Genomic DNA, 25,673 nt, shown 5'->3' with positions numbered 1-25,673 from the left:
TTAAATATTACAGAATTAAATGTTACAATTTAAACATTACAGAATTGTATTAGCCCTATCAGATAATTTTATTAGTTTGAAGCAAGAAGAAAAAAATAGGATTCTATTCTTTATCAATGAGGTGTTAGATTGAAAAAATAAAGGAAGAAAAAAGCTGTGCAATTTGGGATCCTATTTGCTTGTTCCTGAAGTGATTTACTGTCAGTTTCAGCTGTTGCTGTCATGTCTGTGTTCACATTTTGGAAAAGAGGTTAATATTATAATTATTAATATTGTAAGAATGTCGATCCACTTAATGTTTCGTGTCCAAAAGAAAACCAAAATGAAGAAAATAAAACAAACGAGATATTCTCCCCAAGTGACATCTAGAATTTTCACCAGTATTTGAGACTAAATATTCATGTATTAACTATGAACCTGAATATCGTGACTAATTTTTAATAGTATCATCATGCAGTTACGACATGGTGGTAACATATGCAGTCACATACCTGAGGGGCAGAGATGTCAGAAATTACCCTGATGTAGGCAGTTAGCTCTTCAGCCTTTCAAATGCTGAAGTCTAACCTGATAAATGATTGGGTTGAATACCAAGGCTGAAGCTGAGCTTCAGAGTATTCCTATTTAAAAGTCTTCTGCAAGTACACAAATTGGACAAACAATTGTCTACACATTAAAAAGATACTCTTAGATGTCATGTATATAAACATTGGGAAACACCAGCCTTGAATGTGAAGACAATGCTGCCCCCTTGTTCTGAATGACAGGAAGGGGGAGAAGAGTGATCTCAGGAAGATGTTCTGTGCAAAGGCAGAGTGTTGGCATGAACTCATGGATTGAGGAGAAAGGAAAGAGGCCTCAGTTGCAGTTCTTGACCATGCAGGGTCCTGGAGACAGAGATATGTTCAAGGTGGCTGCTGTAATGTCTTCAGAGAATCTTTTATTATGTTGGGGGGATTGGGGTCTGCTAGTAAGAGCCATTTTCAGTAACTTAATAGTTGGATTCAGCTCTGAAGGTTCATGCCAAGAAAGCATTGGTTGCTAGAAGAAGTTGTCACTGGGGAGTTGATAAACAAACGTGCCTGTTAGTGTGGAAATGGTTTTGGCCCCAAGCATTCTGAATAATTAAAGCATTGCGTCAGGCTTGGAGACTAAGAGACCATGTTAGAAGGAGATATCGACCACAGTTTGCCATATACCTCAGGGAATGCACTTTTTCTTTTCATACTTCATGAGCCAAAGGCAGGGGCTGGAGCCCCAGGCATCTCTGCAAGGAAGGCTGATATGAAGAATACATGACTGTTATTGCCTCAGTATAGCTCATGATACCAAGAAATTACACCTTAAACACCTGGCACATGTGTTTAAAAGTCTATACATCAGCTAACAAGTTATATTAGATTTTTTTTAAGACTTTATTTTTTAGAACAATGTAAGGTTCCTGGCAAAATTGAGAGGAAGATACAGAGATTTCCCATTTACCACCTGACTCAACACATGCCTAGACTCCCTTATTTTCAACACGCCCTACCAGAGTGGTATATTTGTTACAATTGATGACCCTGCATTGACACATCATAATGACCCAAAGTCCATGGTTTACCTTAGAGTTCTCTCTTGGAGTTGTACGCTCTGTGGGTTTGGACAAATATATAATGACATGTACCCACCTGCAAGTTCATCTATTCATGGAGCTCTGTAACAATCAATAAGAGAGGAAAGATGACACATCTCATTATCATTTTCCAAACAGAAGATTTCATTCTACTTGGATAGGCTTTTGAGCTCTGTTTATATTCTAGGGAACAAAGAACTTTATGATGTCATGCCATACTCCAAGATCCTTCGTTACCTTGCCACTCCTAACCTTTGTAAGTCATCTGCAATTAACATAGCTATGTAGGAGTACATGGAAATATTTTTATAAATATGCTTCTCATTAATAGAAGCATAATCATATACTTCAAATCTAACTTTCTAGATCACATATTTTAAATAATATTTAATAAATAAAGAGAAGTTTTTCTACTTCAAATAGACACCAGTCTATTTTAGTGTTCAAAGTTTTATTCTAAATACAACACAAAGTGGCTAAAAATGACTTTTTCTTTATTTCTTTTCTTTTCTTTTTTGGTGAGGAAGATTGGCCCTGAGCTAACATCTGTCACCAATCTTCCTCTTCTTGCTTGAGGAAGATTGTTGCTGAGCTAACCTCTGTGACAATCTTCCTCTGTTTCGTATGTAGGATGCTGCCATAGTATGGCTTAATGAGTAGGGTGTAGGTTCATCCCTGGGGTCCAAACGTTTGAACCCCATGCTGCCGAAGTGGAGCATGTGAACTTAATGACAATGTCAGCAGGCTGGCACAGTGACATTTTTAAATTGACTTAAAAAAATATAAACCACTTGTGATAAATCTGTAGTTCCTTGGTAAGGGAATTTGCAGTCCACAGCATGAAACCTCTGGTTTCAAAACACCACGTTGCCTTCTCTGGTTGAATTTACATATAAATTACACGAGCTAGAAAAGTTTGTCTCCTAATGAACAGAGAGACAATTGAGGGAGCTAGGAGAAAGTAGAGAAGTTTCTTGCTGATCCACTTCCTCTTTTACTGAAGACACTGTTTTTTTCCTTCTTCCTGTTCTCTATCATCCTCCCTGCCATCCATTTGTGTTTTCCTCTTTTTCCCTGATTCCTTTGGTCAGCCTGACACACCTAATACATCCAAACCTTTGTTTGCATTTGGTTACTGGGTATGAGGAGGGTTAACTTACTCTTCTATGGGCTAAATGGATGAACCAAAAGTTAAATTTGTTACAGCATCAAGGATGTTTCTGATCAGCTAAGCAGCAGAAACTTTAGGGAATACTACTCTCTAGGATGCTAATATTTCACATCATTATGACCTAAAATATTCCCTCAGGAATTCAGAAAGAGAATTTTTTCCAGTATTCTGTGAGATTGCTGCTTTCACAAAGGGATGGGAAGACTTGACATTAATTTAGAGTGTTCTAACAGGTAAGTGACAGATTATTTACATCTTATATTCAGAAAGGCATCCTTTCGGAATGTGGACATAATTTCAAAATATATTTCTGTATGTTTTGTGACTATATTGCTTCTACTTCCTCTGGGAAAGGAACAGAAAAATGAATGTTTTTTAAAGCTTACTGATAATATAATAAATAAATAGAATGAAATACAAGCTTTAGAATAAAACAATCTTTTGAACTCAACACATTTTATGAGTACCAGGTATGTGAAAAGTCATCATTGTTGTGTGTGGATACAAGGATGCATTTCATATCTTAAGGTTTATTATAGTTTCTTGAGATGGTAGAATGTAGAAAAGTTCATGAATGCTTTCAATGTAATGTAGCTGAGCAGAAAAGTCCTCACTATGGCTATTAAATGTTAGAGGAGATTATGACTGGTTAGAAATTAGAGCAAAGGTTAATAGAGGTAGTGACCCTGACATAGCTTCTGGAGAATGACAGCTTTTCCATCACCAAGTGGTAGCTTTAAATAGAATTTTGTATATTACAGTTTAGAATTATTACTCTCTGCATGTTCATAAAGTGATAGCATAGGAATATAATTTGCAGTTGATATGCATCTCAGATTCAGTTTGAAAAGTTGAATAACCACTCCTCATGGAAATTTCAGGGGAAAGGTGACAATGTGGAGGCTAAAAATCTATGTAATGAAGGTGAAAGGTAAAATGTGCCGTCTATGTGAGAGGGGAGTTTTTAATCATTCTTTAATTTGGGCTTTTGAGGGATAAAGAATCTTGGGACAACCTATTAATCTTTCCACAGAATATGGTAAATTTTGCATAGAAATAAAATGTAAGAATTCTTCCAGAGATAGAAGTTTGGTGTCAGGGAGGGTTGGGTAGTTAAGGAGAGAATCCTTACAGAAAGCAATGATTCTCACTGTGGCCTTTACAATAAAACAGATTTTCAGAATAGAGGAATCCACTTAACATTCTATTCCACCCTCATCTATTTTCCACCTTCTTCTGTCTGCTTTTCTTTCAGCTTTTCTCTGTTACCTCGCGACCCAGAACATTGCCTGCTTAGTATTATTTTGACAAATTTAGCCTTTATAAAGTTGGCTAATCTTGATTGATGTAAGTACCGTAGTTATTAGAAGGTGTGATATTTTACTAGTGTTGTTTTGTCTCCAGATCATTGCTACCCATTTGTGTCAGATTCCTTTGAAAACCTGAAGAAAAGTATTAACACATGTCTGGAAAAAAATGGAAATGTGGTCATCCACAAAAGACATGCACAAAAACAGACATTAATATCAAGAGGATATGAACAATTTCAAGGCTCTCCTTGCACTGTTTAAGGTTAAGGATTCACATAAAAAAAGTCAAATGGTTAATATGATCATTTTTATGCATATCAGAGTCCCCAAATCTTACATGGCCATGTAGTGCTGTTCAGAGACTAAAACATCTTCTACTCCAGGTTATGGAGCCAATTTTCTAAGTTACTTTAAAAATTATCTCAATTTTTTATTTCTGACTTTGTAAACTGGGAAAATGTTTGCTTCTACCATACAGAATAGATAGAAGGCCACAGTATATTGATGATGTGAATGAATTTTATAATTATAATAGTACTGAAACAATCAGATAAATATCATATGTTAAGAGGTAATTGCGAAAATTCAATTTAAAAGCACTTAGCACTTACATTGTACAATGCATTGGGTTTTGAACTACGGAGAATGAAATCCTGAGACTGCATAATTTTCAAAGATTCTTATTCCAAGAAGGAAGGTGGGAGAAGAATACACATAATTGAGTTTACACAATAGTATGCAATATTATAAGAAAAGCTACAAATAAACCATTAGAGAAAAGGAGAGAGAACTTCCCTTATCACAAAGTAACCTCTGAAGGCTGCCAAAGAAATTTCTTGGAAGTGGGTCCTGAAGTTTCAAGACAGTTGAAGTAGTTAGAAATAAAATGACATTCTAGGAAGGAAGGAGACTATTGATGAAACTATTGGTTAAATATTTGATGAGAACTCACAATTATTAACAAGTTAATGAAAGCGTATGTATTTATGATTCTTAATTTATCTTAAAAACATATGTCCAAATGTGTAAATAAGCTTGTTCTATAAATGAACATTCTAATGGGATTGATAATGTACAAATTCAAAGCCATACACTTAAAGGAGTGGCCACAATCATGGACTTTATTTATTTGTTTGTTTATTTATTTTTGCTTAGGAAGATTCACCCTGAGCTATCACGTGTTGTCAATCTTTCTCTATTTTATATGTGAGCTACTGCCACAGCACAGCCACTGATAGACAAGTGGTGTAGGTTTGTGCCCGAGAACCAAACCTGGGCCACCGAAGTGGAGCACAGTGAACTAAATCACTAGGTCACCAGGGCTGGCCTTCATGGACGTTATTTTTAAGGACAAATATTTCATGAAGGATCACTCTTTCAAATGAATAATGAAAGAATGAGATTATTATATGAATTAAGATACCAAGACTCAGTTTCCTTATGGTTGAAGATCTTTGTCAAAGATTTCATAGTCCAAAGAGGATTTTTTTAAAAATCTGGAATCCCCAAATAAATTTATTCATTAATTTCCCAAGAGTAGATTTTATTGGAGGGTGATAAGGTATATTTCAAGTTTACTGAGGAGAAGAAAATTTACCAATGAAGAGGAAACAAATGCATAAAGGAAATTTTGTATCTATTTAGTCTATCATAGTCTGTGCATTGGTCACTTACAACTTTCAAGACGGTGCATTGAAGGTATGGATGGGATTGAGGAAGAACACAATGGGATAAGTAAGTCTTTCAAATTATATTTAAATACATCACATTTCAGTTTATATCTTTACTTGCATATAGTGTCCCTTTTGGCATCATCTTGAAAAAGAAAGATCTAGGGAGAATGTTTTGTTCTTAGAAGTGAAGCCAGTGATAATATTCCTTTCCAAATCTGAAAAAAATAAATCTTCATAGGAAAGAAGTGAAATTTCAAAGTTGAATAATTGGTACTTTGCCAGAACAGAAAACAAATTAAATGAAATCAGTTTCTGGCTATCCACTCTTCCTCTTGCCTAAAATTATATCTATCTTCCCTTCCCTTAATATCTACTTTGTTATGAGAATGTGGGGTTGTCAGCTACCTGGATAATACAAACTCTCCTGGGATTACAACCATGATCTGATCCTACACAAACTGCGTGGTGACATCTCCCCCGAATGACTTTAAATCTAAAATGCTTAAGCTAGACACTTGAATTGTGAAAACATGAATTCTTGAGTAATAATACTCCCCTTTCATTTATGTGTAACCTGGGGGACTTTGGGTCCTCTAAGGGTTTTTTTTTTTATAAAAATAGGAAAAAGAAAAAATAGAAATGAGGATATTTGAGATATTACCAACTATCAAAGAACATTCACTTTTCTACATTAGTATATGTCAAATACTAAACATCATAAGGGTGCCTCAAGGTAACAGCATATCATTTACAGCCTATAAGCGTTTCCTGTTTCTCTTTTCAAGATGTGATATCTGAGAGTGAGTGTGGATCATATTATATATTTATAAAAGTGAAGTGGAGTGTATTATGTATTTATAAAAATATGCATTTCTATAAATATGTATAATAAATATACAATGATAAATATATGTATGAAGAAGATTTTTTTTATAGGATGGGAGTTGGGTGTCATTTGACATTTAAATCATGAACTCCTAACAGCAGTGAAATATATCCAAATGCCAAGTGATACACCATCCAAACATGAACCCCAAATTTATTGAAAATGGAAAATAATTAAGTTAATAATAAAATTGAGCCATATGTCTTAACTATATTCATTGAATTAGGAAAATTAACAAAAATAATTTAAAAACCATAAGAGGCTGTATTAGAAGAGTGGTGTCAAAGAGTATAACATTCACAGGCTTATTTGAGACTGGTAATGAATCTATGAAGTGGTCATTACAAATTGTGGAACAAAATGTTGAAGTGACTTGTTATAAAACCACAGCTAAAATGTCCCTCATGAAGAATATTTATTTTTCTTAAAGTATTCCATAACATCACATACCACACCATGAAATAATTCCTTTATCTTTTGCAGATAAACCATTTCACACTCACTCCTCCTCATTCATGAAATCATGCAGCTGAATAATAATGTGACTGAGTTCATTCTGCTTGGCTTGGCACAGGATCCTGTTAGGAAGAAAATAGTGTTTGTCACATTCTTGTTTTTCTATTTGGGGACATTACTGGGCAACTTGCTGATTATTGCTACCATCAAGACCAGCCAGGCACTTGGGGGTCCAATGTACTTCTTCCTTTTCCACTTATCCTTGTCTGATACCTTCCTCTCTACTTCTACAGTCCCTAGAATGATTGTGGATACTCTTTTGAGGAATACCACTATCTCTTTCAGTGAGTGCATAATCCAAGCCTTTACATTCCATTTCTTTGGCTGTCTGGAGATCTTCATCTTAATCGTCATGGCCGTTGACCGCTATATGGCCATCTGTAAGCCTCTGCACTACATGAGGATCATGAGTCAACAGGTCTGTGGTGCATTGGTGGCTGTGGCCTGGGTGGGGTCCTGTGTGCATTCTTCAGCTCAGATTTTTCTGGCCTTGAGTTTACCCTTCTGTGGTCCCAATGTGATTGATCACTATCTATGTGACTTGCAGCCTTTGTTGAGACTTGCCTGTACAGACACCTACATGGTCAATCTGCTCTTGGTAACCAACAGTGGTGCTATTTGTACAGTGAGTTTTGTCATGTTGATGTTCTCCTATGTTATCATCTTGCATTCTCTGAGAAACCACAGTGCTGAAGGGAAGAGAAAAGCCCTCTCCACCTGCATTTCCCACATCATCGTGGTCATCTTGTTCTTTGGTCCTTGCATATTTATATACACACGCCCTGCAACCACCTTCTCCATGGATAAGATGACAGCTGTGTTTTATTAAATTGGAACACCTCTGCTCAACCCTCTGATTTATACGCTGAGGAATGCAGAAGTGAAAAATGCCATGAGGATGTTATGGAGCAAGAAGCTGATCTCAGATGACAAAAGACGAATGGAAGTTCCAAGTTTTTCTTCATTGTTTGGATTGATATAGAAGTTCATAAAGAATATTATCCTTTTATTGTGGAGTTAATATAATCTTAACTTGTGGCATAAGAATTAGTTCCTTTAGGAAAATAAGCAATGTGAACACACATACTGGTTAGTGTTGAGTCAATTTCATGTAGAAGAAGAGACAGCACCAGGTACAAACAGCCGTGTAAGCACATGTCTCACTCTGCCTCTCTTGCCTGCTAGTATCCCTGTGGTTTTGATCTAGTATTTTCTCTGCCCTTCTTCAAGTTGGAGATTAATAGATGAAGATGCTTCCCTAGAACTTTGCTCCATGGTATTTTTGGGAATGGTGGGGTTCTAGAATAGCAGGTAGTAGCAGGTAATAACTATTAGAGGTAAAGTGGATACAATCATCATAAGGACAGCAAAACCAAAGTGTAATCAGGATGTCTATTCTTGTAGGACTCTATGACAACAGCAAATAGACGATGGTGCTTCTAGGGGCAAGATGGATGGAAAGCCAACTAGATGGATAAACATGCAACTAGGATATTGTGGCCCTTGTTTAATAATAGCAATAAAAGGAGCTGATGAGAACAGAAATGCCATTCACCACAATGGAAAGTTGTGTTCCCTGACTCAGGGCCCAAATTAAATGAATTTTCAAAACTCTACAATTAAATGGTGTGTCGAATCTCTTTGAGGAAGAATGCCTGCCATGAAAATATATAAATATCTCTTTGATCCTTCCCTGAAAGGACCTTTAGTGCCAGTATAACTTGTGTAATAGAGAAGAGGGGATGCCAAGACTTTTCAAGTATTATTAGACATGTGTTTGGAGCTAACAGTGATACCTAGAGATCCAAAATACTATTATAGATCTCTCATTAAGGAAAGAAGCCAAGTGATAGAGATGTGGCCAAAGTACATCTGACAGTCTGGCTAATGGAATAGTGGACTCCATGAAGTTTAGTTTCAGTTTAACTCAGGTTATTTTCCCAGTATTTTAATGCACTCAGAAGTTGGCATAATCATTTTTGGTTTTTGTCCTGTGGAATAGTGCCCATGTAATAAGAAGGACCAAATGGAAGCTCCTGAAGCATTCCTCAATTTCCCAAAAGATAGTAAACCAGAAGCAATAATCAATCATGGAAGATATTGCAGAGATTAGCGCCACCATCAAAGAAGTGAATAATGCAGAGACAATAGTTTCTATCATATATCTCTTTTATTGATCTGCCCAATCCCTCAAAAGCACGAATGCACAGTCATGCATTGCTTAATGATGCGGAAACCTGAGAAATGCATCATTAGGTGATTCTATCATTGTGTGAACATCATAGAGTGTACTTACATGAATCTAGATCATATAGCCTACTACACATCCAGGCTTTATGGTACTAAGCTTATGGGACCACTGTTGTATATGGGCTGCATCATTGACTGAGACATTGTTATGTGGCACATGATTGTATTATAGTGAATGATGGAAGGAATCCAATTTTAGACCCTTAGATGGCTCTTTTACATTTGGTATGATCACAGAAATTTTGGCACTAAGTGAATGCATACTTCTTGATCCTCATAAATAAGAAAGATAAAATCAATTCAGTTTTACACAGCAAGTACAAAAGGTACTGAGTGACAGACGAGGATACAAAGAGATTTTCACCCTGAACTACCCTTTATTTATTAGATATTATAGTACTCAACAAGTCTTAAGTTTTGCAGGTTCCACAAGCCTAAGATGTTCAAAACTTGGCCTGGAAGTTCAGAAGGCAAATGGATGGATGGCAAAAGGATGACTACAACTCTCATATCACTCACCTCTGTTAAATCAATGCCCCTCTCTGAACTCTCAGCTATGGCTTCAAAGGGAGTACTCTATGATCAACTGACAGATGAGGAAAAGATTCAGGCTGGCTTATAGACAAGTCATCACAATGCATTGGCACTAACTTAAAAAGGACTATACCCATAAAGCCCTATTCAGTCCTGGTCTTGAAAGTAAGAAGTGTAGGAATAGTCTGCCAGTGGACAAAGCCCTGAATAATATGCTTGTTTTTGAATTTGTATAGAGGGAGATGAGTCTTGTATTACAGATATATATTGTCTAGGAGCAGTGGCAAATGCCTTTGTTGTTGATCAAGGATCTGGAAGGACAAAGACTGGACAAGATGACTTTGCAAAGAGTTATATGGATAGATCTATTGAAGTGCGCACTGACTAGAAAGCATCTTCAAGAGAGTAGACTTTAAATATCCAAATGATCAGGATAAACCATACTCTGATATAAGGCAGTCTCAGGATATCCCAGTGATGCACAATAGACACATGAAAAAAGTGCCTATAGTTGCAGGGATATAGGCAATGCCTGGGCTCAATGATATGGGCTTTTAATCATAAAAGCTGACCTACCTTGTGCTACTTCTGAGTATTGCTTCTGTTACCTTCTCCTACATCTGTTATTCTGAGATAAATGTTCCAGATATAGATTTTCCTTCCATCTCCACAGTGACTTTACCTATGTCAACATTTGAGGCCTCTCAGATTGATGCATTGACATAATATCCCATAAACATTGCCAAGGACAAGGCATCTATTTGTAGGAAGAAGAGATGTGAAAATGTTCTCATGATCTCTAAATTCATTGATTTTACCCTGTAGCCCATCATCCATAAGCAATCAGCCAGAGAGAAGAGAGGAAAGGCCTGTTAGAGATCAATTAAAGAACTAGCTAGAAGTGAACTCTGTCAGAATTTTGCATGCTGTCCCAGGATTCAGTATATGCATTGAACACTGAACCAATGTTCAATATATGGTGTGGGGCCACATTTGCCTGATATACATCATTCTGAGATATGAGAAGTAAAAGAATGTGCTGGTCCCATGGCCTAGTGGTTAAGTTCAGTGTGCCCTGCTTCAGCAGTTTGCGTTCATGGGTTTGGATCCCGGGCACATACCTACACCACTCGTCAGCTATTCTGTAGTGGCAATCCAGATACAAAGTAGGGGAAGATTGGCACAGATGTTAGCTCAGGGTGAACCTTCCTCAGTGGAAAAAAAAGAAGTAAGAGTAGAGAGTTCTTCATCATTAACCCTCTCAGGAACCCACTTTAGAGACTTCAGTTTCACCAGGATAAAGCTTCTAGTTTCTGGAGAGGAAAACATATCTACTAGGGACAAAGTAGTGGTCCTGTTGAACTGGAACCACTATTCTGTGCTTCCTAAACCAGTGAAGCAACGAGCGAAGAAGAGTTTCTCTTCTGGATGGGGTCCTTGATTCTGATTACTCTAAGTAGCTATGGTTACTACGGCAGATGGAGGACACGGATGACTATATTCAGAACATAGAGAATTGGGTGGAGTGTGTCTTAGTACTTGCACACCCAATAATACTGTAACTGGACAATTGCAACAACTACACCCCAAGAAGAACAAGACAACTAAGGCATAGAACTCTTGGAGGGAAAGTTCTCAGTAACTCCCCAGACAACCCAACTAACTGAAGCACTGGCCAAGTGTGAGAAGTATTTAGAATGCATGATGAGAGAGAAAGATGTTCCATATCAGTTATGATTCTGGGAATTGCAGCAACAATAAGGAGTGTATCTTAGTTCTGTATCCTTCTTTAGGTCTAATTTAGAAAATATGACCAGCCACCATCCTAAAGGGGATTCTGAGTTACTGCCTTCCAAACTTTTGGCAACATGCTCAATTGCAAACACTGGATGTTACCACATTCATCTCATCTCACACTGCCAGCTGCTTTCCCCTTCCCTGGGAAAGTATTTTATGACATAGTCTCCATTGTGTCTGTTTTGGTAAGAACACCCAAATCCAATCTGACAAGACCATGAAGGTTCATTCGTAAATACTGCTATTAAAAGATAGTACTGAAACAATCAGATAAATATGATATGTTAAGAGGTAATTGTGAAAATTCAATTTAAAAGCACTTAGCACCTACGTAGTCATGGTACATTATTCTGTAAAGGAGCACGTTATGTAATGATGTTTATACTATTATTCCTTTCTGTGAATATAAACACAATATAAAATAGAAAGTATATGTGATATAGGTGTACAATTATTTTTTAATGGAAGGAATCATAAGAACACATTTACAGGCGTTATCTTTTTAGGAGAGGATGGAGAGAGATGATTAGATATTATTCACGTTGTACATCTCTGAAATGTTTAATTTTCAAAACTTATGCATGTGTTCCTTTATATTTTAATGGAAATGAGTCATCCAGATGGTGACATTATGCAGCTTTTTAAAAATATTTATTCCATTGTATTATAAGAAACAAAACCTATAAACATACATTTAAAACATTGACATTTCTGTTAAACATGGTAAGCTTGCCCATTTTTAGGACTGTTTAAATTTGGGCAGTTCCAACATGATGAGTTAATGGAGGAGGGCCAGGCTGCACAAAAAGGGAACCCTTGTCCCCTTGGTTTTCTTCTGGGCTATTCCTTAGTCCTAATGTCCAAGAATCCTTTACTAGCTCCCGCATCAAGTACTCTTCCCTATTCCATCCATTGTGTGTATGTTAGCTCTTCATCTTCCATTAGGCTGTCCATCTCCCTTGCCCATTCATCCAGTCTCATTTAGACTCAAGGAAAGGAAAATATGACTATAGACGGGGATCAGGTAATCATACTCCTATAGTTAGGCTGAATTCTTAAAGCCTTTTTTTTCTTTTCATGAGCTGAAAGAGGGGAAAAAAAGTATTCAAGTTACCAATGATAGAAAAGAGAAGTAGAGGAATATACATAAAACAAGTAGGTTTTGCTATGTAACCTTTCCACATTAGTTTATGTAGAGAACTGTCCTGCAACTCTAGAATTCTAATAGTCTCTCACCTACCCTTTGTATATCCTCAAATCTTTCATTTGCTTGCCATTCTGACAATTTCTTGTCAGATAATGTTTTAGCTTAGTGGTAATTATAACTGGTTGTTTTGTTAAATCACTTGACTTGCTGTTTTAATACCCATGTAACCATCCAACTGTGTCGCTTACATACGTTAAGAAACTTATTTGAGGTCCATTGTTACATGTTATATTTTTACCACACATTATATTTGATATACTTGAATTATTTGTGTGTGTATCTGTGTGTGCCTAGACTACATAGGAAAAACAAATATGTTTTCTTCTAAAACCCCTCAGCTACTTTAAAGAAAACTATAACAGAATTTCTATCACTTTTAACCTAGTATTCTTTGCTATGTTTAGGCATATTGATAATAAATCTAGAAGCTAAATTTAAATTAAGCTAAACTTAGTTAATAAACTAAACTTCTAAATAACAAATCTAGAAGCTAAGTAGTTATTGTGATTGCTTTAGCATCCTATTGCTGCATTAAAAAAATTACCGCAAAATTAATAGCCTAAAACAATATCTATTTACTATCACATTGATTCTTGTCAGGATTTGAGTGAGCTGGTTTCTGTCATTGATAAGGCCAAAACCAGGATCTACTGAGCTGGGCTCTTATCTGGAACTTCTGAGAAGAATTGCATCCAGGCTCATTCAGGCTGTTGGCAGAATTCAGTTCCTTGTGATTGTAGGACTGAGGCCCCAGTCTTCTCCCTGGCTGTCAGCTGGGGGTCACTCTCACCTCCTAGAGATCCTCGTATGTGGCTGCTCTGACTTCAAAGCCAGTAATGATCCATTTAATTCTTCTTGTACTTTAAATCGCTCTAGCTTACTCTTCAGTTACCAGCCAAGGAAAATTCTCTGTTTTTAAAGGCCTTATGGGATTAGATAGGTTCCAAACATATGACTCAAAGCCAACTGATTAGGAACCTTAATAACATTTATGAAATCCTTTTTGATGTGTAATTAAATATAGATGTAGTATGTTATCATATTTACAGTCCCAGGGTATAGGGCAGGACATTTTTTTTCTTTTGGTTTGAGGAAGATTCACCCTAAGCCAACATCTGTGCCAATATTCTACAACTTTATATGTGGGTCACCATCTCAGTGTGGCCACTGACGAGTGGAGTAGGTCCACGCCTGGGAACCGAACCTGCACTGCAGAAGAAAAGCACATGGAACTTAACCAGTAGGCCTCGTTGCAGGCCCCAGGGAAGGAAATCTTTAGGGGCATTTTGGGAATATATCTACCACAGTGATAAAGAAGTTGTGAAAAATCATAGCTTTAACACAGAATCAGAGAATGTGTAACTCAATAGTTCTAAAATGAAGATAGTTCTACTCTTACTATTAAATATGCCACCTTTGCATTCTCTACCAAAACATTATCCGTGAAAAAATTTGACATTCCCTAAGGCAAAGGGGGAGAGTTTTGGAGGAAATCTAAGTGCCGTTTTGTATCAATTTAAACAATCATTGAATCCAACCAAGTATATGATCATCAAATTTCTTACACAATCAATTCAGTTATAACAAATTGTCTACGTGCATGAACATGTAAATCCCATGGGTGAGGACCTAAAGTGGGAACTGAAATTTCAGTTTCACATAGTTGTGCATCATGAGCTATTGTCTTATTTTCTCCTTATTTATCATTTACTTCCGTCTAATGATTGTGATCTGAATGCTTTGTTTGCAAATATTTCCAAATTTCCTACACTAAATTCTTTGGAAATTTTATGAGAGAGTTTGTGATAATAATATTAACACTACTACTACTACTAATAATAGCAACAATACTAATTATAATGAAAACAGAGAACACCTATTACTTACGTGTGATAGAGCACATATTCTTACTGCCTTTATAGATGAAGAATCTGAATTCCAGGGAGAGAAGTATCTTACCCAAAGTCATATAGCTGGTTACAGTGACATCTACAATTCAAACTCAGACTCTGGCTTCAATCTCTTATGTGGTAAACCTTAAATCATCCCAGACATCTGGTAAATGCATCATACATAAAATTACCTCTTCTTTTGAACACTTAAGATGTATATCTAACGAGGTTTTATCATTGTTGCTGTTGCATCTTTCAGCCATTTTCCTGTTACCATTCACAAGCACACACACATACACACACATGCACATACACAGACACTTGCAAATGATCATTTCCCTTTGCAATGTTTCTGACATTAAAAGCACAAAATTTAATTTTTTTAGGCAGTGAAACACAATTATAAGTGAGGTTCAAAAAAATTAAGAATAAATCCTTTGAATTGTATGTTACTTTGCCATCACCAAATATAATCACAACTATGAAAATTGTCATAGTAACATTTTGTTGATGTTATTCAAGTTCTACTATGAATAAACTGTATAATTTGTACAAAAATGTATAACTTGAATCGTAAGTATACAATTTAAAATTTAAACATGATTTTGAAGTATTCAGCACATTATTTTATCATCTTATTTAAAATTGAAAATCCAGAGATATTTATTGTGTTTAGTATGTGTAAAGTGTGGTAGTACTGTTGAAAGTCATTGTAGTGTTAGTAAAGCATCTTAAATAAGGTCAAATTTTAGTATACTAATTACTAACTGTCTAGCCTTGTCAATTTACCTCTTTGTCCTCTGTGGAAATATTAAAAATACCACCTAATAGGGTCACTATGTGCGTTAAATTAAAAAAAATCCTTTTAAAGTCCTTAACACAACTACTAGTACATTGTAGTGACTGTTTTCAATTATTGCCATTACTCTTGTCATCATTAAAATTTGAATTATTAGATACAAGACGAAAAGGTGCAGACCCTAATTTCGTTGAGTTAAAACCCTATCAAGAAAATAAGAGAATACCAGTATTTAAAAAACACACACAAAATACCCAAAAGACAAAACAAAAAAGACCTCACACTATCTATGAAAGAAGAATCAAATGATTTAACAAAATTAGCTATTAGGAGGGGGCCCTGTGATATATTGGTAAAGTTTGTGTGGTCCACTTCAGTGGCCCAGGGCTTGCTGGCTCAGATCCCAGGCACGGACCTAGCACCACTCATCAAGCCATGCTGTGGCAGCATCCCACATAAAATATAGGAAGATTAACACAGATGTTAGCTCAGCAACAAGCTTCCTCAGACAAAAAGAGGAAGATTGGCAACTGATGTTAGTTCAGGGCCAATCTGCCTCACACACGCAAAAAAATTAGGTATTAGAAGTGTAATAGGATAACTTTGGATGTGGAATTAGGTTGGTGGAAAGATCATATAATGAGGATAAGCTTTGTGGAAAGTGGGACATTTTTTCGACCTTAATTATATTAAGAAAAATCTGAAGATTTTCAACATTAATAAATAATTAGCCATGTTAATGGAAGCAGAGTAAGGCTCCTATAATGAATGCATGAGAGTTTATTCCCTCTATAGAAAGTAGTAAGGCTGCTCTTTAAACTTTTTGGTCATTGACCAGAAAACCTGCATTTGATATTAAACATCACATATTTGAAGCAATCTAAAAGAATATATTTTAAAAAGCACGCTTGAAAAGTCAAAGCAATAGCAAATGAAAATCACCAGAGTTCTTTTTACTACCCTTGTCCAGGAATTACCATAGAGATTGCCATTGGGATTGCACCCAGGTCCCTCCAGTGCCTTTAAGTACTCCTCCTGACACTTTCAGTGAAGCTTATCCCAAAGTCCCCCAATCCTGTGCATTTAGGGACCTGGACCTTGCTGCTCACTATTGCATCAAAGGGAAAAAAGACAAGTGAGAGGCTAGATGCATTGGACATTTTCCTGGCAGTTTTATGATATAATTCTCAGTCCCATTCTGAGTATACATAAAGTTAGTTTCTAAGATATATTTATTTTAAATGCAATGTATAAACTAGATATAAAGCATGAGACTTTTGTCGTTGCTTTTTTCCTCTAAGAGATCTATGTATTTTTTTCACTTAGAATAGATGTTTTTTCATTTGTTGTCATAAATTCAAGAAGACAAGGATATTCCTGCAAATATTGATTGGAACTGGCTGATACTAAATATGTGAGTTCTTGTTTTTCCCTTTTCTTTTTTCTATGTTTCCTTTCTTCTTTCTTTTTTTAAAAAAATTTTTACATACCTGAGTCTATGTAAAGTCATCTCTTTGAATAGCTATGGAATCCTCTATCCTTATCTGCTTGTGTTCTAAGGAAATTATTTTTTCCATGAAAATGTACTCTAAAAATATATCTTCTTGGTAACTACTTCTTTCATAACATTTATAGGTTTCTAATCCATTTCACAAATAAGCACTTTAATAGTTCACAAAACAACTTTAAGAGTTCTGTTCTAATAGAAAATCAGCAAGGGAATGCTATCTTGGAATCCTGGTTTCAAACCTGAAACTATTAGATGCTGGGACAGGAGGCTAAGAGAAATTTTGGAGTGTTTTGTACTCTACTTCACATAGAAAAGCAATGATAAAAAATCATGAAAGTTGGGGAAAAAATCAAGTAATTGAATAATATGAGCAACAAACAGAATAAAGATGGTAAGAAAATGATGGAATTGATAATCGATAATTTTCCTAAAGTAATTGATGAATGATTTAGTAAATCACTTGATTAAAAAAATCAGCTCTTTGCAACTGGAAGAATCCGGAAAACTATAATTCCTCACTTTTTTTAGGAGGAAATAGATGACATAGAATTTGAGGGACTTTTTCGTAAATCACATAATCAGAGAGTGGCTGATCAGGACCACAACCTCCATTTCCTGCCTTACTGTATCATAGGTCTGTAAAATTTGCCAATAATCCCGGGCATTTGAAATGGATAGGGGTAGTATAGGAGAAAATTTCAGTGGTCACAGTTGGAGAGGCTTAAATCATATAATTAATGGCTATTTCTTTAACAAAGCAGATCATACATATATTACTAAAATTCAAAAAAAAAATAAAACTACAGAGAACTACAAAATGACCTATGTAAAATATAGGCATAAAGTAGTTATTTCCTTGAAATGTTTGATTCACTAATTCTTAATTACAAAAAAGAGATTATCTTTTGTAGGGTACTGGAGGTCTTTATAAATTAATTTTTACCTTTATTTCAATTCTCCCATCTGTCAAGTGGGAAATACTATTACTTTCCGCATATCTTCATAGTTAGTCTGGAATTTTCAGTAGTGGTTAGTTGTCAAATTACTTTATAACTTCAGTAGAAATCTATATTAAAGTGGCATGTCAAACTCATTGAAGAAAATTTATTCCCTGAGCTCTCCTTGTCTTATAAATGGTGAAGTATTTATAGAATATTAGTCTTTTTACAATTAATAATAAAGGAGTTAATATTTTGTTAATTCTTGGAATGTATTAGAGGCACATCTGTACCTAAATGTTTTATATGGATCTTTTATTTTGATTCTCACAAGAATTCTATGTGGTAGGTGCTATTATTATCACTGTTTTACAGATGGAAAAAAACAAGGCTCAGAGAGTACGTAACTCACCTACAATTATTCAACAGTTAAGTAGTGGACCACGTCCTGGAACCCATTTAGTCTACCTCAAGCACTCTCATTCACCAATTATAACTTGCCTCTTTTGAGCATACAGTTGCCAACTAGGAAGTGAAGGTTGGTCAGTCTCGTTTCCTACGAAACATTTTCTGTAAGACTGAGGACACCAACATGACCCTGACAATCAGAGTTGAGTGTTTTTTCCCCTTTTTTATTCTTTTTAGAGTTTGTGGTAAGACAGTGTGCACATTAGTGTCCTGATTTTCCCTGTTAGGATGTTGTTCAGCATAGATTTTCTTAATGAATTTATAGCAGCAGAGATGATGATTTCAGGTAACAAGAAGTTTTAAATATGGTTGCATTTCTGTTGAGTCCACACGTATCAGAAGCTGTCAACCTTTTGAGTAGCAGACCATATTTATTTGGCATCTTCTGTTACAAATTGTTTTTCCTTTCATTAAAACTATAATAAGAGCCAGTGTTAGTTCAACAAAACAAGGAGCCATAAAAAATAGCAAATTATAAACTTGAGTTTACAATAATAATAGCTATTAGATTAAACATATCATCTTGGAACTTATTTAAATCCTATCAGGATTATAAAAGTATATCTAGACTTTTTAATGCTGCTGTAAAAACCAAATCCAGATATAGATGCAAAAAGAGATGCAGATATTGATATAAATGTAGATGCAGATATAGATGTGTTTCCTGTTTCCTTATACCAAATATCTCCTCCTGAAGGAGTGTGTAAGGGGGATAAAATTGTGTCTGTAAGGTTGTGTTTACATTTTTTAATGACAATTGATGGGATATATTGCTTGGAGAGTAGCACCTATGTCTACATTTACTAAAATAATAGAGGAAACAATGTAGTAAGTTATATGAGTTGACTGAATTCCTGTAAAAGATCATTTTGTTTAATTTCATTCATTGTGTATTGTGTTCTTCGTCAACCATATTACAAAATAATGAGTTTTAAAATTAACTTTAATTGCAGAAATAACACTGAAATATAATCTCTTTAATAAAGAATTCAAAATATTGTTTAACACTAAAATCTCTTTGGCCGTCATCCCCTATGTTTCCTTCCCCACCGTAATTTATAAGCACAGAGGGTCTCATAGAAACTACATGGTATTCTGTGGGTGTTTTTTTTAACATATAAGTTATCATACTGTGATTACCCTTGTGCACTTTATTACATTTTCTGCTTAAAAATATATCTATATCTATCTTAGTGATTTGTATCATGGTAGATGTGCCATATAGATCCAACATTTAAATTTATGCCTAGTTTTCAATAATAAGAACATACCACCGCTTATTTCTATTCGATTGTCAGATATTTGGATTATTTCCATTTTGCAAATCTGAACGTGTGCAGTGACTATATTTTGGTCTGCTTTTGGGGAGCCTTCACTGAGTCACTTGTCATAATGTCGTATGAACAGGCTTTCTAATTTTATTTTTATGAAGTTGATGAGTAGGAGTAGTACCTCATTGTTGATATATCCTATTGGCTAGCAGTAATTTCCTTTCTGTCTGTTGTCTTGTCAAATATTTTGCCCTTTTAGAAAATTAGGTTACTTATCTTTATATTATTGATTTGAAGTATTTATATTTCCTCCCATTTTGTCACTTTTAAAAATACTTTAAATGTATTTAAAATATAGAATTTTGTCATTCAGAGATTTTAAATGTATTATATATTTTCTTTATGAATTTGCTTTTTTTGCTTTGCTTAAAAATATTTATGTACGCTGTGATGTAAATCCATTCTAATTACTTCTCAAATATTTTTTTCTAGTTTTGTGTGATACATTTGCATCTTTCAGTCATCTGGAATATAATTTTTTTGACTTGTGAGGTATTATTTTTGTTCCAGAGGGAGATTCAAAGTCCTAACATCAGTTACTGAAAAATACATTATTTCATATCAGTTTGAAATTTCAACTCAAACATAGAATAAATTCCAATATATTTATGTGTTTATTTATTGGCTGTCTTCATGTCCAGCAGTCTAGCTTTATCAACAACACTTTGTCATAGTTTTATAATATACTTCCATTCTGAAAGATATGTCTATCCTCTTTATTCTTTTAAAAAGTTAGCTTAACTACTGAGATAGTAACTGTTTCTGAACTTTGGAATTAGATTTTCTAATTTTGTCAGAACTTTTGTTTTAATTATTGAATCTATTGATTAATTTGGGAATAATTGACATCTTTTATATATTGACCCTCTCTAACCATAAACATGGTATATCTCTTTATTTGTTTCAATTTTTTTTATGTCTTCTTACACAATTCTATATTCAAGGAGGGGTAGGAGATTCTATTTTTTAAGGACAAGTAAATGACAGTTAAAAGAATCTTTAACGTTTTATTTTAAATAATTTGCACCATAGTTCAGAAACATTGCAATTGGAATTTTGCTTGTGTGACAGCAATACTTCCAGAGATTTTGCAAGAAATCAGATCAAAGCATGTTAACTTGGGGTTCACAGATGGAATTCAAATCAAAAGTCCATGAACTCCTTAAAATCTTATTACAATCCTATTTAAAAAATCCTTTGTATTTCTAATGTGCATTTTTCTAAAACAATGTAATAGGAACTCAGATGGAGTAGAGGGCAGTGTTTAATTGCTGTTATAACTCTTCACAAACAGGTTCACAAATTTTATCAATCTGTAGGGTTTATCTCTTTATAAAACTGAGACTTGATTTTAGCAGTTTGTGAAATATTTTAGATCAGGTTGCAGAAAGGAACTAAGAGGTGTAACATAATATTTTGCACCAAAGAAATATTGCTTTTTTAACGAAAATATTCAAAGGATTTCATCCCAGGAGTGTGTAAAGAACCTGGCAAAGAAAGAAATTGGTTCAGTTCAAAGAGATGCAAAGTGGTGAAACAGATCTAGTGAAGAAGAGTGTCTGGATGCAATTTGCCCCTCCCAGGGGGCTGTCATAAAAGGAAGTGCCAGAAAGTGTGACCAAAGGATGAAAATGATGAGAATTCCTGGGTCAGATGGGAAGCGAATTGGGAATTGAGGTCAATTTTAGGAAGCATAAATACACTGAAAGCCCATACAATGGAGCAACACTTTTTGCCAAAGACATACTTGCTCCTCTTTCTCTCCTTCCATTTTTCTTTTTTAATGCTCATGAAGTGGTTCTAAAGGCAAATTCCAAAATTGTCACCCAGAGGTCCGGTATTTAAAATCATGAGCTCATTGAAGTCTAATGGTGTTACTGAAGTTTCAGAATTTAGCACAGATTTAGTGACTGGGAAGGATTGAGAATTATAATGACCTTCCTGCCCTTGAAGAACTTATCACCTTGGTGCTGTTTTCTACATACAAGAGATTAAAAAATCACTCTTAAGGTATAACACTAAATTGCATCTCAAAATTGACCTGAAAAAGAACATTTCATTTTTTAGGTATTCAACTGTTATTCATGGTAAGTTTGAGACTTTGCGATTCAGCATACCTACAATTAATTGATGATGTGTGCCATTATTGTTACTGTACGTCTGCTCTACTGAACTGCACTCCACCTGTGGGTAGAGATTGTATGTATTTTGTACACTCCTCTACCCTTATCACCAATTATAGTAGTCGTATCATAATAAAAAATCAATATATATATTTTGAATAAATGAATGACTTTTAAAATAAATCGATAATTTCAAAAAGTTGAGGGTTTCAGGTATATTAACTCCCCTCTCCACATGATCAAATACACAGAAGCAGTGGGACATGAAAACATCACAAAATTTATCCTCCTGGGACTTTTTAGTGATGAGGATGGAAAGGTTGCCTGCTTTGTCCTGTTCTCACTTTATTACATCACATTTCTCTCAGGAAATCTGCTCATTCTTCTCACATCAGAGCCAGCAACCTCAGCAAGCACCCCATGGACTTTTTCCTCAGCTACCTGTCCTTCATGGAAGTCCACTTTACCACCATGTGGCTCTCAAACTGATCGAAGACTTACTTGCCCAGTGGAAGATCATATTCTGTAATGGCAGCATGGCTCAGATAATTTACACCCACTTCTTTGATGCCACTGAGATCTTCTTCTTGGTGGTCATGGCCTAGGACTGATATACAGCCATCTGCAGACCCTTTAGTATATGGTCATAGTGAGCAAACAGGTGCTACATCCTTGTGATGGCCTCTATTATCCAAGCATTTATGCATTCAATCAGACATATACTGACTATTATTGAACTCCCCTTCTGCAGCCCCAATCAGATAGACCACTATTTCTGTGATGTATTCCCCTTGCTGAAGCTGGCCTGCATGGACACCTACCTGTTGATCATTGCAATCGCTACCATGGCAGAGATGATGTCCGTTTGGACCTTTGTTGCCTTGGTAATTTCTTACATCATCAATCTGTCCACCCTGAGGACCTGCTCATCCAAAGGTCTCCACAAAGCCCTCTCCACATGGGGCTTGTACATCACTGTCCTGTTCGTGTTCTTCTTACCCCTCATCCTCACCTATGTCCCCCTGGTTGATTTGGTCAGTAATGACAAAGTTTTTGCCCTATTTTACACCATGATTGCCCCCATGATTATCCCTCTTATTTACGTCCCGAGAAAAATAGACATCAAGAATGCCATCAGGAAACTGTGGTGCCAAGATGACTGTTTAAAGGGAAATGAGGTCTCTGGTGTTTGAGCCCTTTGCTGGATCCTGTTCTATTCACAGAATAGCTAATGTTGACAAATACAACACGTTCAGAATGGTAGTGTGCTGTCACCAAAACTTGCAAGCCTTGAAGAGAGAAGACTCCTCAGCCACTCTCTGTCTGTTACTTTTCTGAGACTATAGATGAGGAGAGTACCTCAGATGATCTCCAGATCCCTTCCACTTCTAACATTCTGGAACTTATGTCTGACATTCTGTCCTTCAGGATCCTTGACATAGAGGTCATTATGTGACTTTTATCAGGGAAAATTGTAAAGCCTGTGTGGTTTGGCAATTGTGCCCTGCTTTAGGAAACAGATATCTTGACTGAGATACTTGTCACAGCAAGAGAGAGGTCCTAAGCACTTCCACATGTTTGAGGTTTTCATTACAATAAAAAAGTAGAGCAATGTCAATAATTTTATATTTTGTATATTTTAATTCTTTACATTAATAAATGATGCTTCTAAAATAATGCAATGGGATCTAATTATACTTTTCACAGTATATCTATGGAAGTTATTGTAATTAATTCTTAGTACCCTAAAAGAAGATGTATTAAAGTACAGCCAGCCCTCCATATTTGCAGGTTCCTCATCAGTGGATTCAACCAACCATGGATCCAAAGGCCTATGATGGCTGCATCTGTACTGAATATGTACAGACTTTTTCTTATCATTATTCCCTAAACAATACAGTATAACAACTATTTACATAGCTTTTATATTGTACTAAATATTATAAATAATCTAGAGGTGATTTAAAGTATACAGGATGATGTGCATAGGCTATATGCAAATAACTACGCCATTTTACACAAGGGACTTGAGCATCCCCCTATTTTTGAATAAGGGAGGGGGAGGTCCTGGAACCAATCCCCCAAGAATACTGAGAGATAACTGAAACTAGAAGTTTCAAATTGGATGATGAACATCTTTTTTGAATTCTGTAAATGTAATTCTATGACTGTTTTTCTAACCTCATTTTAAAAGTTTTCATGAGTATACAATGTAATGCTCTTTGTAAGTGTTCAGCATAGAAAATTTCCCATCCTGTGAAAGACCCTGAGCTTACGAAGGGGTGCGTTTTGGTTAGACCTTACTGCTCCTTATGCTAGTAGCATCTTTTGATGTTTTCTTCCACAATAAAAAATATGCATATGTCTCATTTCCACATAGGCAGGACTTCATACTAGGAAGAAATGAAGATTAGATTAACAAGCAGATAAAACCAACTGAAAATTGGGGCATAGGCCAAGATCATCTTTGGTACATTGAGATTTTGCCTTTATTTTTGAAAGAATCCTGAAACTTTGTGAATTAGAAGGGACTGTGATGTCATCTAGGGTCATCAACTAGCACAACATACATCTGAGGAACTGAGGTCCACAAGGTGAGTTCACCAAGTATTCAAATATGAGAGAGATTCCTGTTATTTTCTGGTGCTCCATGCTCTTCACCATAGTCCCCAATAAGAAATTACATTGTATATACTTAAAGTATTATTGTCCCTTTTTTAACAGGAATCTAGGTATTAAGGTGAGGAGTACGTTTGCAGAAATTAGCCACATATTGATGATGATTTCAGCAATAGCTTTTTTCTCTTCCAAAAATACCCTGACATGTCTACTACCTGAAACATTAGAGAACTTAGAACATAAGGGGAGGAAGAAAAATAACAAAGTATATTGAAAAGGAGGTAAAAAAGACAATAGCAGATCAAGTCAGGGTTTAGATTTGATCTTGGCCTCCTGGTGGCGATTACCTCCTGGTGGGATTATCCAATTCCAAAAGTTGAGGGAGAACAGAAATGTCTATAGCTGCATGCACAGGTGTCTAATTCTGGTGCTTATGTTTAATAAGCCTCTTAGTGATGCATATGAAGGCCACATTTTCAGACTTGCAACTGCTAAGAAAACTAGCTTTGGAGATGCACAGGCCAAAATCAGTGAGTCAGTGGTTAGGGTCTTAAATGAGTGATCTGGACCAGAGAGGTCCCTGGAGGGTCATTTCTGTGGGGGATGATTGGGGAAAAAGGTGAAAACAGATTCTATTCCTTTAGATAATACACAGAAGAGGAAACAGGCATAAAGAGGTTAAAAACCTGCTCAAAGTCACACCATTAGTAAGTGCCAAAGCTGGGATTCAAACCCAGGTCTCAGATTATGGTGAGGCTGTAACATGAGATCAGTGGCTCACAAAGAAGGCAAAAGTTCAGTCATATCTGATAACACTTTCTCTGCCTCCAGCTTTTCTCACTTTAAAGGTGTGAATACTATGGCTCAGGAAGATGAAGTAAATATCTGCCACAGTTACTATGTGCCAGAGTCAGGACTAGAACGCACAGTTCTTGACTCCCAGTCAGGCACTATTTCCACCAAACTATTCTGCTTAGGAAAGAAAGAATTATGAAACTCAAGCAGTTTGACTAAACTTTTTAGAATGATGCAAT

General features: G+C 35.7%; 1 protein-coding gene, 2 long non-coding RNA genes and 1 pseudogene across 5 annotated transcripts in view; 3 read left to right on the top strand and 1 right to left on the bottom strand.

Annotated features, from left to right (window-relative positions):
* LOC139074345 (uncharacterized) overlaps positions 1-1,789 on the bottom strand; it is a 52,827-nt gene extending 51,038 nt beyond the window's left edge. The window contains exon 1 of one of the 2 annotated variants that reach the window (XR_011523860.1): positions 1,671-1,789. This is a non-coding gene — a long non-coding RNA (uncharacterized lncRNA). The remainder of the gene's footprint in view (positions 1-1,670) is intronic. The other variant, XR_011523859.1, reaches the window with a different exon arrangement.
* On the top strand, positions 1,681-8,787 carry LOC139074346 (uncharacterized). Of its 2 annotated transcripts, none has more exons than XR_011523861.1 (3): positions 1,681-1,871; positions 2,925-3,019; positions 8,576-8,787. It is a non-coding gene; the product is annotated as an uncharacterized lncRNA (long non-coding RNA). The 2 variants fall into 2 exon arrangements; XR_011523862.1 differs by lacking the exon at positions 8,576-8,787 and adding an exon at positions 4,042-4,134.
* Positions 7,179-8,000, top strand: LOC103541780 (olfactory receptor 4C16-like). Its single transcript, XM_070566026.1, has one exon. It carries the CDS (start codon positions 7,179-7,181, stop codon positions 7,998-8,000), a length of 822 nt encoding a protein of 273 aa, XP_070422127.1.
* Positions 8,788-22,255: 13,468 nt separating the features above from the next.
* LOC103541781 (olfactory receptor 4S2-like) lies at positions 22,256-23,275 on the top strand (annotated as a pseudogene).
* The last annotated feature ends 2,398 nt before the right edge of the window (positions 23,276-25,673 follow it).

This window comes from Equus przewalskii, chromosome 11 (genome assembly GCF_037783145.1).
Source record: "Equus przewalskii isolate Varuska chromosome 11, EquPr2, whole genome shotgun sequence".
Classification (NCBI taxonomy): domain Eukaryota; kingdom Metazoa; phylum Chordata; class Mammalia; order Perissodactyla; family Equidae; genus Equus; species Equus przewalskii.
The sequence above is the reverse complement of the archived record's forward strand: the minus strand, read 5'-3'. Positions and strand labels throughout refer to the sequence as shown.